This window comes from Carcharodon carcharias, chromosome 1 (assembly GCF_017639515.1).
Source record: "Carcharodon carcharias isolate sCarCar2 chromosome 1, sCarCar2.pri, whole genome shotgun sequence".
NCBI classification, from domain to species: Eukaryota; Metazoa; Chordata; class Chondrichthyes; order Lamniformes; family Lamnidae; genus Carcharodon; species Carcharodon carcharias.
In genome coordinates, this window is record NC_054467.1 from 43,427,277 (window position 1) to 43,444,746 (window position 17,470).

Here is a 17,470-nt window from a genome sequence, read left to right on the forward strand (position 1 = left end):
CCACTTAGGCTGCAAGGCTTCTGGCTTGTTTTAAATCGTGACTCATTTTCATTGAATCCTTTCCTTAAGGATAGAGTATATAAATCTGCAGCACGTTGTGTTGTTTACAAAGATGTGACCAGGAATCCACTGAGGACACAGCCTTTGACACAAAGAGCAATACAGAATATGGAACAATGTTCCCAATAAAACAATAAAAGCAAATAGGGAAGGGCATGATGCCATATGCTGAACTCCAACAGGGTTTACTGAGCAGCTGAATGGTCCATATGATACATCAGTGGAATGTGGAAAATACTTAGCTAAATATTAGGAATATTATGGATGCTACCTACTGCATCACTAGACCTCCTCATAAACCTCCTCATTAGAATTATCTGACTCTGTTTCCTGCCTGACAGCCAAGTAGATTGAGAGGTTAACTGGCTGTCAAACAGGAAAACATGTGCTATAATGCTTTATGGAAAACAAATTAAAAAGCTTGAGGGTCATGGAGTGGGAGCAGAGCTCAGAGTGAGGTAAAGAAAGAGAGAAATTGTGGGAGGAGTCGACCAATCCCAGTGGAGGGTTCTGAATATCATGAAGACAAAGGCAAATTGCGACAGTATTGCTTGAGGAGCCAAGGGGGAAGCACTCATTCTTCTTCTGGCTCACAAGCACTGCTGGAACCGCAGCTGACAACTCCTACCTCCCTTCAGCTGTCGTGTTTTCCAGGCCCACAGAAACCCTGGGCCGTTGCCGTTAAATGCAAATTGATAAAACATCCTGCAGTGCAAAGCCTTGGTTTAATATTATAATTACTGTTCTGCCTCTTGGGAATGAGTAGTCATTCCTGACTCCAAACCCGCACTAGTAAAACTGGAAATAGGCACTTTTGCAGTGGATTGGGGTCAGGGTTCTCATTTATAACAATTTAACATCCCACAATATTGTTCCAACTATCCCGGAGGGTTAAAATTACTCCTATTTTCTCTGCTCATGCTGATGAAGAAACTTGCATGACTGTTCACTCATTTCCTATTCCATCATAGAGGGACATCTTGCCGGGATCTGGGATTTTTAATTTTAAAGGTTTATTTGTTTTCATCCTTTAAGTACCACACAAATAACCTGTCCATTTATATAAAGAAATAAGCTTCTATTTATACAAAACCTTATTATATACTCAGTACATCCCAAGTGTTCCACAACCAATTAACTTTGGCACTTGGTCACTATTATGTTGTCAAATGAAGCCATTTAAGATGAACAACTGGTTAATTTTTTTGATAATGCCGAAAAATCTTTTTATGTCCTCCTGAACAGGTAGACACAGCTCAGGTTTAATGTCTCGTCCATAAACCATCACCTCTGACAATGTAGTTCTTCCTCAGTGCTGAACTGAAGCATCAATTTACATTTTGTGCTCAAGCAATGCAATGGGACTTGAGGCTGCAATCTTTTAAATCAGAGCCAAGAGTACTACCAAATGAGAAAAGCTGGTACTTGAGTTTGGTGATTGCCTGACATATTTCAAATGCCACATTTTATATAAAGCATCAACACATCACAATCTTCAAAAAGTACATGGGAAGAAAAAAGCCAATTATTTTGTGCTGTTTTTTTCTGGCCTTGAGATAACCTGGAGAGGGATTGGGATGATGAGAAGAGGAGCCAATCAGCTGTTAATCCAGAAAAACAATCAACAGCAAAAATAATCAGATTCTAATCGATCTCAGAAGTCACAGTGGTGCTAAACAAACAGGTTAGGCTGTCAGATAAACATTACAACAGCAAGCTAATCCAAGATTATTTTAGAACGCCACAGGCAGATGAACTAGAACACTTAAATTTCACAATGCTCAAAATATCTTGACATCAGTGGGTTTACTATGGTCCTCCTGCACCAGGGCAAAACGTCTTCCTCAACCTATTAGTTTCATTTCTGCAGCTGAGATTTGGGGTTTTGAAAAGGGTGATAAATAGCTGCAATATATTACCCTACTACATCACTTCCCCAATTGTTATCTTAATTGGTTTAACTCTCACAACTCAAATTGCAAATAAAATATTGATTCCTGAAATGCATTTTGAACTCAATACAGCGGAATGTAACAGTTGAAATTTTCCAGGTTGTTATGTAAAGAATACAAGAAGATTTTTCAAAAGTGTGACATTATGAAACAGTTTGTGATTTTTGCCCTGTTAACACCTCATCAATTCCGTGTTGGCCAAACATAAACACACTCTTTGGAGAGAGTGAGATCAATGTGTGTCATGTAGGTGCTGTAGAATGTTCAAATTAACAAGATGATTTTTGGTGAGCAAAACAATTCACATGTTTTCATTTGTTCTTTGATGCTAATTGGTTTGATGTAAACAGGTAATGTATTCATTATGTGTGAACAGTATTTATAAGAGTCCTTTTGACATCTGATTCAGGACATTTAAATATAGTCATTGCAAGTTAGAATTCATACATAAAATTCTTGTTATAAGCAATGTCATCTATTTTTAGGAATGTTCTTTCCTACTCTTGCTTTAGTTATATTCTTGTCTTTCACAGCAAATAATGAAACGACTGATTAAACGGTATGTCTTGAAAGCACAAGTTGATAAAGAAAATGATGAAGTTAATGAAGGTAAGGATCAACATCATTCAGGTAGATTGTTGAGCAATATATATCTCAGAAACTATTTCCCTGTGAAAAGGACTCTATTGCTTCCCAGTAAAGTGATATGCTCTGTAAAATGTTTTTGGAATACAAGTATTCCTGTAAAATACCCCTGTCTTTCTGTTCCATAGCTTGCGTGAGGAGACTATACAAGAACTGGAAACTAATATTCTCAGCATTCTCTGCAATCCCCACAGCATAAAAGTGGAATTGGTGTTGCGTTACACATATTTTGAAAAGTCTTTTAATGCTAGTAAATGTATTGGGCAAAATCTTCCTGGAAAAATAATTGCGCATTCACATCAGATGCAGTTATTAATGCATGAATCAGCCAACTAGTTCAGGAAAAGAAGAAATGCAGCATGAGCTGCAAATTAACACATTCGCATTAATTGCCCACTAAACTTGACACAATTAGGTAAAAACAAAAAAACTGCGGATCCAAAACAAAAACAGAATTACCTGGAAAAACTCAGCAGGTCTGGCAGCATCGGTGGAGAAGAAAAGAGTTGACGTTTCGAGTCCTCATGACCCTTCGACCGAACTCCATTTACACAATTAGGATTCACTTAACAGCCGAAATGCCATGACAATCAATTTCTTTGGCCAGAAAGAGAACAATTTAAATTGTTGAATCTCTTTCCTGCAAGTAAAAAGTTCTGCTTAGAGAATTCTAAAATTTAAAGTTGATTTCTTTACGTTTTCCTTCTTGTCTTTTCTCTCTCTTAATCCAATCCTTCCTTCCCTCACTTTCTTTTTCTTTCTGTACCTGATTTGACTCTAATGCACCCTATTTCCTTCTTTTGGATTCCTTTTTTCTTTCTCAATCCTTAAATCTCATGATTAAGTAGATTGTTATGATCACCATGGAAATCAACAAATCAAAGAACAGAATTTACTGAATGACCCCAAGAAGAAAACCAATGGACAAGATTTCACTTTTTATAGGTTTTACTTTAGCAGTCAGACCAAAATCAACATAACTTTAACATGAATTAACAGGCAAGTTGCAGTCAATATAAATTATAAATTACACATTAAATAGCAGATAAAACAAAGATAGACCTCACGGATATACTGGACAGTCCACATAGCATATATGGCACTGATCTCAGCCACAAAACTCTTCAAAGCTTTGAACTTCCTCAAATAGAATCCCAGCGCCTTTACTTCGAGGAATCAGCCATCGATCCTTATTGCATAGCAGCTCCCAACCAATCCATGTTCCACCTGCACAGTTTACATCAAAGTGGTGCACTTCAGGAGTGTTACATTCTTCTATTTGACATAAACGTACCAATCGTACTAGACACCCACCCAAGTTTGCTGTAACCTTGCACCTTTGGTCAGGGAGACTCAGCTGCAAGTACACATGAACTCTGTCAGTCTGACGCCACTCCCTCTCATCGTCTGTTTCAAACATGTCTTAGCCTTGGAAGACCTGAGCAACAGTCCCCAGCTACTTCAATTCTGACCCCGGTTTCCGCACACCACCCCCGCCCACCCCCCCATTAAGTTTTTTTGCGTGATAATAAATTCAGACATGTCACCATGGCTGAGAGTGCCTCTTCTTCTGCAGGTAGATGGTTACCAATAATGTTATGAGTGATTTGTGGGACATTCAGTTTTATTGACAAAGCCCTTAGTTAATGTTCCTATCCAGGCAGATTTTGAACTCAGGAATCGAGTATGGAGCCTACAACCCAGGCTTCTGCTGGAGGTCCATATGTGATGTGCGAGCTGAAGATTAGTTGGATTAAAGCCTCCCGGGTGTCCCTGCCTCCCTGCAGTATGCCCGGGTCAGTGCTTACCCCCTCAGCATTTCCCTGTGCATGCTCATCCTCGGACTCACCGTGTGCAGCCACAGCCACTGCGTCAACGTCTTCATCATCCACTGCGTCCCCTCTTTTCAGTGCAAAATTGTGAAGAGAGCAGCATGCAACCACTATCACTGACACACGACCTGGGGGGTACTGGAGTGCAACCCCCCAAGTGGTCCAGGCATTGGAAATGCATCTTGAGAAGACCAATGGTTCTCTCCACCACAGCCCTTGTGGAGGCGTGGCTCCTATTGTACCGCTGCTCAGCCTCTATTCTTGGATGACGGAGAGGCATCATGAGCCACCTTCTGAGGAGATAGCCCTTGTCACCCAGCAGCCATCCATCCAGCCAGGCTGGAGCACTGAAGAGCCCCGGCACCTGGGAGTGTCTGAGGATGTAGGTGTCGTAGGAGCTGCCTGGGTACCTTGCACAGACTTGTAAAATCTGCATCCTATGGTCACACACTATCTGTACGTTCATGGAGTGGAAGCCCTTCCTGTTGACAAAGACACCGGGCTCACTTGCTGGCGCCTTGATGGCCACATGTGTGCAATCTATAGCACCCTGGTCGCGGGGGAAGCCAGCAATGGCCGCGAAGCCTCTGGCTCGCTGTGTCTAGCTTGCTTGCTCCCAATGGAAGTGAATGAAGGTCATTGCATGCCTAAACAGAGCATCTGTAACCTGCTTGACACAAGTGTGGACAGCTGATTGGGAGACACTGCAAAGATCACCCACCGACCGCTGGAAGGAGCCAGAGGCATAGAAGTTGAGGGCAGCTGTGACCTTCAGAGCCACTGGCATGGGGTGCCCAACCACACAGTTCGCGGAGATCTCAGGCCCAATCATCTGACAGATATAGTTGACTGTCTCCCTTGAGAAACGGAGCCTCCTTTGCACTGCACCGCAGACCTATTGAGGTAGATGCTCTGCCACCTGTATACCCTGGCAGCAGGATAGTGGCATCTTCTGCGTCCCCTTCTGCCTTGGTCTACCTCTTGACCCTACACCCCTTGTGCCTGTACCTGTCCTCCCAAAGGTGACTCCCCTGGAGGCTGAATGTACACTCCTGGCCTCTAGCCCCTTCTAGTCCTCCTTTCCTCCTCAGAGGAGGTGCCTCCAGTGGAGAGTTCCACTCCCATTCCCAAGCTAAGGGAAGGCTTCCTGAAACCTGCAGGTCCAAAAAAGATTCCTCATTGCCAAGTGCAGACCTGAAGGTTAAGAGTCCAGACAAAACAGCTGGTATGTGTTTTGAAGTATTGCAGATCACACAGGCAGGTTTCAAAAACTTTGAAAAATCAATACTTGAGAGAGCACACTTGCGACCCCAGTGAGCCCTCTTATTCCACCCATGGATGAGGTTTATACAAATGTGTCCAATCCGCCTGCCTATTGCTCCAGTGCGCCGACCCGAAGATTGCACAGGCGCCAAAAAATTGCGGTCGGTTGGTGAGTCAAGAGCCTTAAATGGCCCGTTAATTATTAGCGGGTGCACAGCGGATTTCATCATGCACCCGCCCAACAAAATATCGCAATGGCGCACGGTGAAGTTGGGACACTTGCCCGACGTCACCGTACATCATCTTACATGCGGACATGCTGGGCCCGCCGCTGCTTGCCAACGGGAAAATTCTACCCATTATCTCCCAAATTGAGTAAAGAATGTTGTTAGCTCCTGAGATGTCTTTTCCAGATGCACCAACCAGTAGCTATTTTTAGTGTCAAGTTTAGAAAAGAATTTGGGGGAGGCAGTGGCATAGTGGTATTGTCACTAGACTAGTATTCCAGAGACCCAGGGTAATGTCCTGGGGACCTGGTTTTGAATCCCATTACAGCAGATAGTGAAATTTGAATTTGATAAAATCTGGAATTAAAAGTCTGATGATGACCATGAAACCATAGCCGATTGTCTTAAAAACCCATCTGGTTCACTGATGCCCTTTAGGGAAGGAAATCTGATGTTCTTACCTGGTCAGCCTACTTGTGACTCCAGACCCACGATAATGTGGTTGACTCTTAAATGCCCTCTGAACAAGGGCAATTAGGGATGGGCAATAAATGTTGGCCCAGCCAGCGACACCCACATCCCATGAACAAATATTAAAAAAAGCTTAGGGTTCAGCTCCTCAAGTTTGGGAATATTATGAGGGCAACATTTGAGAGCCACATTCAGATGCCTTGGGCCTAAACAAATGCACATATAGCCATCTTTCTTAATGTTGCTCATGATGGCAATGCACCTGTCTGTCTGGTGCTGGACTTTTCAGACTATGCCATCTCACTCTACCTTATCCAGTTTGGCTTTCATCTTGTTCTGGATGTGAATGTTATACTTATGCAGCGGATCAATGAACGGAGTAGCATCTGCATGCAGACGTAATACTGCATCACGCTTGAAACTTCCAATCCTATTGAACCTGTTGGGGCATAGTGATGTTAGATTGGCTACTGGGGTGATTGTCCTTGTGTTCTGTTGCCTTCATCATCGAGTTGTGGATGCAATGGATGGTGACCACTGTTAGATTCTGGCATGCCAGTAGACCTGGGATCACTGGACCCATAGTGTCTACAACATAAAATATCTGGGGTGATCAGGGTGAGTTGTTGTAGCAACTCTTGAGTGTAATGGATCCAGGAATGGAATTTTTGAACCATTGTACATGATGAGTTTGGCAGTGGTTGGTTGAATTATCACTTGCCATGTCTGTGGGTATATATATTTCAGTGTGCAAAGTAGAGGATGTTTGCACGTGCACTGATATCCAGTTTTGCATACAATTTATGCTGTTCCTGCATCTGTGGGCACATAATCTGAATGATGGCAAATGCTTCTGTTGGTGCCATTGTGCCAGTGCATTTTTTCATGATCACTGTGCTGAATGTCTGCTCACTTTGTGTAATGATTATCTAGGTATCCTCATCATCTGGCCACGCAGCTTGTCTAGGCATTTCATGGATTTTGTTTTGATGGTGTCTGTTACATGATCTTGTTTGACTGGATTGCTGTACCTGTCTGGCTTCTGGTTACGGCTTTCATGTTGAACCCCTTGTTCCGGCCTTTGCTTTCTGCACTGGCACTTCCAGTGTCCTCTGGTGCTACATGCTTTGCATAAATCCTTAAAAGCTGGGAAATTTCTGGTTGCATGTATGAGGCCATGCTGCCCATATTGCTTACTAGGCTTGCCTGCATTGGCTACTGTGCCACTGGTGGACAAATTTGACATATTCTGTAGATTTTATCTACCTAATAGTATAGCTTCATACTTGTGTATGCTTTGCAGTAGTGTTTCTATGCTGTAACCTTTGGGTTGGTCCAAGAGATCTTTTTAAAATGTTTGTATTGGAGTAGATGCTATCATGATCTCGATTATTCTGTCAGCTAGCTCTGCAGCCATAAAGTCGCAATCATGCCCCTTGTCTCTGCGTCTACTTATGAATTGAACAATGGCCTCTGTTGGTTGTTGCCTGACATGAATTCTAAACGGTGCATTTGGAAGTTGAGCTTCGCATATAATTACCTTTGAATGTTGACCATATTTTATCTGGATTTTTAAGTCTTCGGACCTGAAGTGTTCTGTCTGTGGAGACCTTCTTTGCCTGGTAATTTTAATCTTAATTGTTTGTTTATCTGGTTCGGAAATATTGGTCTAGAAGACAGAACTCTACGTGTTGTCGGAACAAAGTAAACTCAGATTGGAGGTCCGTTGCCTTCCAATTGAGTATTGGAAATTTTGTGGTCATCCTGTAGCTTTATGTAAGATTATTAATACTATCTGGAACAGGAACAGCTATTCAGGCTTTTATACAGCCCTTCAGAACATGATTTGGCTCCCTGAGTTGCAATATCTTAAATGGCTACTGGTTTAGCTGGTCATAGGCTGTGGCTTGACTGCAGTAGTGGTACTGTTGAGCTGCCTCTGCTCTCCCAGGCTTACACAAGGCTCTGCCTACAAAACAGTGATATTTTTGGTGCAAAAATGAATTTCAGGAGGAAAATTTAAACAGAGAAAAATATACTAATTGCAGTCTTCTTCTGGCTGTTAGGAGTTGTTGGGAGCTGTTACTGGATGGACTCTTCTTCCACAGCCCAGTGTCCAATCTCCCCCATGACCTCCCGAAGGGACAGCAAGCAGCAGTAATGGATTCTTCTCTCTGTGGAGTTCTGCTTAAAGCTAAACCTTCCTGAGTCAGTTATTTAATCTCTGTTACTGCACCTACTTTGCAATCGGTAGACTCATACTAATTAAGCTTTCCAAAATTGGAACAATTTTACCAGGACCTGGTGCCTGCTGGCTAAAGCAAGGTGCAATGTCCCAGAATGAAGGTACAGTGTGTAGGATCTCTACATTGCTGCAGAATAACTTACAAATAGTGAGTTAATACCTGATAATTGTTTCACTTCCACACCAGTTCTTCTGCTGAATGTGAAAGGGTTGAGCCTTGTATACTTCTCAGCCAAATCTTCAGAAACCACGCTGCCAACATGTTATGTTCTTCTATTTGATGTAAATGCACCAATCATATAACAAGGGTGGGTAAAATAATAATATTGGTTCTTTATTAGAAGATTAGACTATATACATACAGCATTAACTAGGAGCTATGTATATATGTCTGACTTCTAAACCTGCTGCTGTATTCTGAGTACAAAGCCTTGGGATTATTACATCACATCCTGTCTCAGTGGTAGTGAATGACAGCAGATTAAGGTAGATGTACATCATATCATAACAAGCAGAACCTCCTCAGCTCTGCTCATAACAGTCTTAATGGCATGGATCCACCAGAATCACCTTTACCCAAGCCCCCAGCAACAGCCTTGTGCATTGTATGGCCAGTGCTGGTCAATCAGTTCCTTTAAAATAACTGAAGCAATGGCCGTAACCTTATTTTCTTTTTTCTCTGCTCCTAGATCCTGCCTGTGTGTTCACCTTTTACAACTAGGTCACACCCTCTTCTTGCTGTGGGAAAATCTGGTCACATGGGCCAGTTTTCATGCTAGCTAGGGTCACGTGGGCCTGTTTCCACGTCCCTTTTTCATGTCATCTGATAACTCATTGTGCACTTCATAGAAGAATGGATGACTTGACGCATCAAAGATGTCAACTTTAATCTTTCAATCCCTCACCTGCACCTTTGCAACTCCACAATCGACTCCAATCACTGCCAAATATTCTGGAAGAAATCTCCTCCCACAGCATCGTTCAATGATACAGCTCTTCACCCACAATGGCTTCTTGTTCCAATTCTGCTTCTTCATGGGGTTTTCCATGGTGATAGGCTGCCTATTACACACGATTGGCAGTGTTGCTACCACCCGACTCAGGTTCTCACAACAGCACCAAGGCTGGCTCCGAGACCTGGACACCACATGCAGCCCTTCCCTGCTCCATCACAAAATTTATTTCATCACATAAATAAATAACGTAGTATATGAATTCCAGTGCTGATGTGATGCCAGGTGCGTAGGCTGTATATCCTGTTGGCTGTTTGCAATAGGCAGAGTATTGACCATACTCAACCAGCCGTGCTTGCAAAACTCTGAACATAATGTCCAATGTTAGATGTGATTCCACGATTGGACAGCACTTGTGGAACAATTCCAGGTGTGCTAAGAATTACACCAACAACCAATTAAAAGTTATCAGTAGGGCTCACAATGTGGTTCACTTATGCTTGCTAGAAGCTACACATATTCATATGCAGTGATCTGTCTTCTGGCAGGCAAAAGAAACATGACAGGCATTGTGCCTTTTATGAATGAAACAAAAGCCTGGAGGACTATAGTTCCCTGATGTATTCTCCATGGCAGTGCCTTGACCAATCAGAATCAACTTGCCAACAAATCATCGCGCTTTTCTAATACAGTATAAATTGTTGCTCCCTTTGAAATTTGGTATTCTCACATCTGGCCTGATGAGCACAAGACAAAAAACTTTGACAACATGTCTCTTTTTTCAGCAATACTCAACTTTTGTACAACCAAGCAACTATCTTCTATACTTTTTCACAATAAGCTGGACAAGTGAGGGGTAAAGATCAATTACCACAGTTTCCACTCTTGATTATTAAACTCCTCCTGTGACATATACTTTTGGAGTCAGGTAAGTACAGGTTTAGGCTTGGCTGCAGTGCAGTTCAAGGTTGAATAACCTCCTAACACTACTGTCCAAGCTCACACATCGTGAACTGTTGAATGGTGAGGAAGACACCATGAATAATTGAGCAATATCTGAGCAGGTATCATTACCTTTAAGAAGTTGTGAGAACATTGATAGAAAAAGGCTATGATAGATGTAAGTAATACACTCAAGTGGTTCTGAATATGTGATAAACTGGAAGAATGAATCTTCAGGAACAAGCATTGATTCAGGGATAATGTGCAATGGGCAGAATGGCCCTTCTTGTCCTAACTTTTCTTTAGGTTCTTACCACAGTTGATCTTGACTCTGTCCTCAGTCAACAAATAACATTTGCACAACTAAACCTGGGTGTCTTATCTGGGAGATAGAAGCAGAAACTCAACTTTTGGTGGCTTTGTGACTCTGCCACGAAAATGAGAGTCATAATGTAAACTCAGCGATCTGACTCGTGGACACATCAATATAAAAACAGTGCCAGTGCCTTTTTATTTCTTTCCAATTATAAAGCAGTTCCCTATGGATTAGAAAAACCTCCTTTTTTTAAATAGTTACCATATAAAGAAAGGTAGAACTTGCTTTTATATAGCACTTTCACAACCTCAGGATCTCCCAAAATGCTTCAGCCAAATGATTTTTTAAATGCAGCAGCCAATTTGTACACAGTAATACATTAAGCAATGAGAGAAATTATCATTGAAACTGTTTTGGTGATGTTGGCTGAGGGATGGCGTTTGTCTTTCATAGTTAAAGATGACCGTGACATCAACTAGAATTCATTGGGTTAAGTTTCAGGTGCGAAGTTTTCAAAGATGACTAATCAGTCCGATTTGAGCATGACTAGCTCTGTTCCATGTTCAACACATATATATATTGTTGGTCTGGAAGAAGAGCTTGCGATCCTGGCCTTACGAAGCTCAATGTTTCCTGGTGGCCAGTGTGACTCTATTCTGTTCATAAGAGTTGGCACCTTTGCTGCGCCATATAGAACGTAGTTCTCCCATGTCTTAGGAACAATGTTGAAACTTTACAGTGAGGCCTTTCAGTGAGACTTGCAGGGTATCCTTTAAGCTCTTTTTTTAGCTTCCATGTGAACATTTCCCTTTAATTGGCTTGCCATAGAAGATCTTTGTTGGAAAGCGCTCATCAGACATTCTGGCAATATGTCTTGCCCATCTTATCTAGTTGGGGATAAATGTTGCCATGGACATTAGGAGAATTCTCCTGCTTTTCTTCGTATGGTGCCACGTGAAGTCCCAGCCTTATGTGTTGAAGTCTCCAGAGTGGGTCTTCAACCCACTACCTTCTGATGCAGAGATAAGAGTGCTATCACTGAACCAAGGTCAACTCCCTAAGAGAAATAAAGTTTGGGACTTGGGAGTCAAAAAGTCAAAGCATCATGATCAAATGTCCAAATTCAGATTTTAACTTCTACCTTCAAGTCTGTTTTTTATCTCTTGTATTTGTAGCATGTTGCAGCCATATGATTAAACTCTAATACATATCTGTTTTTTGATGCACATTTACATTGGTTTATTATTTACAGGCTTTGAAAGATGATTTCACGGGTTAGTAGAAGATATGATTCCTGTAGAGACTGATTTTTAAAAAGAGATGATTTTCCCAAACAGCCCAATGGAAGAAACCAATGGACAAGACTTCACTTTTAAAACTTTTATACTGTAACAATCAACCCAAAATCAAAATAATTCAAACATTAAATGGCAAATGATACTTTAAACAGAAATGTAAATTTAACTTTAAACTGATACCACAAACACTACTGGCACACATGTAGCATTAAGATTAGTCCTAAAGTTTCTCCCAGTTCTGCAGCAGAGTTTCACCACACCTCACATGCTCTGTTGAATCTTCCGATGGCCTTCACCAACCGCTCCATTCTGTCCAACTTTTCCAGATACTAATATCGCCAGCAAGGCACATTTTGTCAAGTCTTCGCTTCCTCCAGTCACCTCAGTGCTGACAGCACGGACTCTCAGAGAATTCATGATCTGACATTTTGAATAAACCTAAATAAACAGTATACTTACTTGGCTATGGTAAAATGGCCTTTTCCACAGAGAGAGTTGCTTTTTTCCCCCCAACCACTTTTCTACTGATAGGAAAGACCAGGAGAAGTTCACTTCATCTGCTACAAGTGTTTTTTTGAGATGTCTTTGTTTCTGTCCAGTTGCAACAGAACATCAGCTGTAAACTGATATCTCAATTAGTTGTATGTTTGGTTTTTCTTTAGCTAACTCTCATTTCTGTAGCAACGTGAGTCACATGTGCACTTCTCACAAGTCTAATGATAACATTGCCAGGATCCATTTTAACTTCTCCCAGAGGCCAACTTAGTTTTGCTTTGGATTTAAAGAAACATTTCAAAACATAAGCATCTTGCAAAGTTCAGTGTTCATGATATAAACTAAAGATGTGTTCAGACATATTGACAAAGTTATTCTTTTACTCCCAGTTAAAATGAAATGTAGATTCGATGGGGATATAATAAGGAATAAATATGAATCATTAGCCAATGAAGAATCCATCACTGCCAGCTGCAACAGGATGAATAGTGTTATAACTTGCTTCTAACCATACAACTTTGGAAAGATTCTTCTTGTAGTCAGTACTTCCTATCTTGTCATATCATGTTCTTTTTAAATGATGTTTTATATACCTCAGCGCCTTAAATCAATATTTGTTCTACAGCTATTTCCCTAGGATTAATATTTTCACTGATATTGCAATGTTATTTCCCAGGTGAACTGAAAGAAATTAAACAAGATATCTCAAGTCTTCGATATGAACTTCTAGAAGACAAGTCTCAAGCAACCGAGGAGCTGGCTTTTCTCATTCAAAAACTTGGTGAAAAACTTAATACCTGTCTGACAAAACAAAAAACCCAATGACTTAAGCTGAAAATGGACTTTGTGTTTATCAATGTATAGAAACAGCACAATTTAATGCAATAATGTTTATAAATGATAAATTTGAGAGTCAGTATAATGAGCATTTAGCATCTCAAGTACATAATAGGTAATTAATGTACTAATAATAAACTTGTAATTCCTGTAGAGCAGTGAGAAATATGTTATCTTTACAATTTACAGAATTTTGGATTGTCTAGAAATCACTTTGTAGCATTTTATAAGAAGTTGTTATCATTACTAAAGAACTAGAATACAAAACAAACAGTATTCCCAGTTATAGCTCTTTGAAGGTCATTTTGACTATTTTGTGATTACATCAGAGGCCGTTAGCTACTTTATTTATACTAAAATTGCAAACTTGATTTAGCTATGTGCAAGTCTACAGATTACTTAGCTCACTCTCTCTTTTATGATGTTCTATACCAAACGTATGGCAGTTGCTGAACTGTGATACCAATAGATAAGGTTCTAACACGAGAATTTGTTGGGGTCTGCAATTTACTGTTTGATATTACAGGCAGGCTAAATTTGTACACCATTCACTGACTAACATTTATCATTTATTATCAATAGTAATTCAGGGTGATTTCATCTGAAGTGTGGAATCACACAACACAGTAGGAGGTTATTCGTCCAATGGTGCCTACACTGACTCTTTGAAAGTCCTACCGAAACACTTCCAATCCCTGATTTTTCCCCATAGCCCAGCAGTTGTTTTATGTTTAAAGAGTATATCCAATTCCATTTTGAAAGTTAGCATTCAATCAGCTTCCACCACACTTTCAGACAGTGCATTCCTGATCATAACAACCCATTGCATTAAAAAGTTCTCCTCACCGCTCCTCAGGTTCTTCTGTAAATCACCTTCAGTAAGTTTCCTCTGGTTACTGACACTATTGTCAGTGGGAACAGTTTCTCTCTATTTACTCTATCAATACCTTACATTATTTTATCACCTTCAAGGACCTGTGGACTTGCACTTCCAGGTCTCTCACTTCGTCAACCCCTCTCAATAACTTACCGCTTATTGAGTAATCTCTTACTTTGTTTGTCCTCCCCAAATGCATTACCTCATACTTTTCAGGATTGAATTCCATTTGCCACTTCGCCGCCCATTCAACCAAACCATTGATATAATTCTGGAATCGACAACTATCCTCTTCACTATCAACTATACAGCCAATTTTTGTTTCATCTGCAAATTTCCAAATCATGCCTCCCATAAGTCTAAATCAATATATACAACTAACAGCAAGAGCCCCAACACTGAGCCCTGTGGAACACCACTGGAGACTGTTTACGATTTGCAAAAACTTCCATCGATCATTACCCTTTGTTTCCTGTCACTGAGCCAATTTTGGATCCAACCTGCCACCTTCTCCTGTATCCCATTAGATCTCACTTTCTTGACCAGTCTGTCATGTGGAATCTTGTCAAATGCCTTACAGAAATCCATGTAGACAACATCCATTCCACTACCCTCATCAATCCTCTTTGTTACTTCCTCAAAAAATTCTATTAAGCTAGTAAGACACGATCTTCCCCTAACAAAACCATGCTGACTGTCCCTGATCAATCCATGTCTTTCTAAGTGACAGTTTACCCTGTCTTTCAGAATTGATTCCAATAATTTACCCACCATTGAAGTCAGACTGACTGGCCTATAATTTTCTGCCCTGTCACTTGCATCCTTTTTAAATATTGGTACAATGTTTGCAGACCTCCAATCCTCTGGTACCTTGCCTGAATCTAATGAGGATTGGAAAATGGTCCCCAAGCATCCGCTATTTCCACCTTGGCTTCCTTCAACAGCCTGGGATACAATCCATCTGGCCCTGGTGATTTATCCACTTTCTTCAAGGATGCCAGCCCCTCCAGTACTTCCTCTCTCACTATGCTTATTGTATCTAATATTTCACACTACTCCTCTTTAACTAATAATCCCTGCATAATCCCTGTCCTTAGTGAAGAGAGGGACAAAGTACTCATTGAGAACCTTGCCCACGTCTTCTGTATCAACCCACAAGTTAGCTTGTACATCTCTAATAGGCCATACCTTTTCCTTAGTTATTCTCTTGCTCTTAATGTACTGATAAAACATCTTAGGATTTTCTTTGATTCTAACTGCCAATATTTTTTCATATCCTCTTTCTGCTTTCCTAATTTCCATTTTTACTTTATCCCTGTACCTTCTATATTCCTGTAGGCTTTCTAGAGTATTAAGTTTTTTGTGACTGTCATAAGCTTTCTTCTTCTGCTTTATCTTGGCCTGTATGCTTCTGGATAACTAGGGTCTCTAGATTTGGCAGCACCTCCATTTCTCTTTGTGGGATCATGTCTACACTGTGTCTGTAGAACCTCGCCTTTGAATGCCTCCCACTGATTTGACATAGTTTTTCCTTCTAATAGTCTACTCTAGCCTCACGACAGGGACAGGAAGGAGGGCCGGTGGGTGGGTGAAGGAGAGGGGTGGGGTCCTGAGGAAAGGCCAGGAGGGGAGGGAACACCCAGAGTGTAGACCTTGAGAGGGTGCCTGATGTGGAAAGGGGTCCAGTAAGGGAGGTGCCCCACCCCTTCCCAACCAAAGCCTAAACAGGGTGACCTACCAGGCTTCCCTCATGTGCCTGATCTGCTCTCACTGGCCTCAAAATAATATGGATTGAGGCCAGGTGAGAAGCAGCCCTTAAGTGACTATTAATTGACCACTTCAGGGCTCAATTGGGGTGAGGGCCTTGCAGGCTCCCACCTCCTGATAAAATTGAGGACAGATCAGGGTCAGGCAGGAGGGTGATGGGAAGGCCACCCAAGGAATTTTACCCCCCGCCATCCCCGCCCCCCCATCTGCAAACACGCCAGCAGGAGACCGTAAAATTCTGTCCCTAGACTTCAAAACTTAAATAATTAAGACTCACATGAATTGTTGAACCATCCATATTATTTTTTAAATAATTTTGAACAAGATGGTTACAAGCTGATTTTATATGAGTACATAATTATAGTACACATTTCACACAATTTACAGATCAGTGCAATGAATGTTATACATTGCTATATAGTTTGGTACATGGGGGTGAAAGCTGCTTGGTGGCAAAGATGGGGCATTGTTGGGCAGCGAGTGCTAAGGCTTGTGAGGGAGAGAAGGAGAGGGAAAAAGTGAGGTACTGCTTGTGCACCTTAAGATAATAATTCTTTGTGCTATTAAGAGATCCCCAAGAGCCTCCTCATAATTCTACATCTCGCGTGCTATGGCAGTAGCAAGTACTTGTGCAGGTTGCTGGTAGTCTTGCCTCAGCAGGTATTCTTGGGACTGATTTTGTTGTTAAAGGTTTAAGATAGTGTGGGCTGGTGCTAGCCAGCAATAAAGTGCTCTCCTTTTCCAATGTTTTCGCAGCCCCATGTGCATTTTTACTTAGACTTGTGGCTGGAAAATTTTCTAGTAAGGAAACTCACTGGAAATCCCTTTCTCGTGCTTGTGCATCTTTACATAGCTCCCCTGGATACCATTCTGAGTTGCTCCAGATAGTCACCATTAGCCTCTTTTACATTCAGCTGCCTGAGCATCAGTGGCATTGAGCACAGAGATTTCTGGACTTAGCCCATGAGTACACCTGTTGACATGAGGCACAGCAGTTGTCAGGATCAACTATAAAGATGGATATGAGGAGTTTGTGGAGTAGAAGAGATTGGAGATCTGTAATCGAAGATTTCTGCAGGGAACAAACATATATTAAAGTTTATTTTAGCATTCTGTCTGAAGACATCTAAATTTGCTTCTCAAGAGGTCAGGTATAGCACTCCCTACAGGCATCCATTCCCGTCCCTCTTCAAGGTGCCATGTTGTAGTCAGGATTGCAGGTGGACTGCAGTGGTTTAGGAAGGCAGCTCAGAACCACCTTCTCAACGGCAATTAGGGATGGGCAATAAA

The 17,470-nt window shown here is 41.4% G+C and overlaps 1 protein-coding gene across 1 annotated transcript in view; it reads left to right on the top strand.

The window, feature by feature from the left end:
* LOC121270583 (short transient receptor potential channel 3) overlaps positions 1–13,524 on the top strand; it is a 136,856-nt gene extending 123,332 nt beyond the window's left edge. The window contains exons 10-11 of the mRNA XM_041175992.1: positions 2,546–2,621; positions 13,376–13,524. Coding sequence (XP_041031926.1) covers positions 2,546–2,621; positions 13,376–13,524 — 225 coding nt within the window. The remainder of the gene's footprint in view (positions 1–2,545; positions 2,622–13,375) is intronic.
* The last annotated feature ends 3,946 nt before the right edge of the window (positions 13,525–17,470 follow it).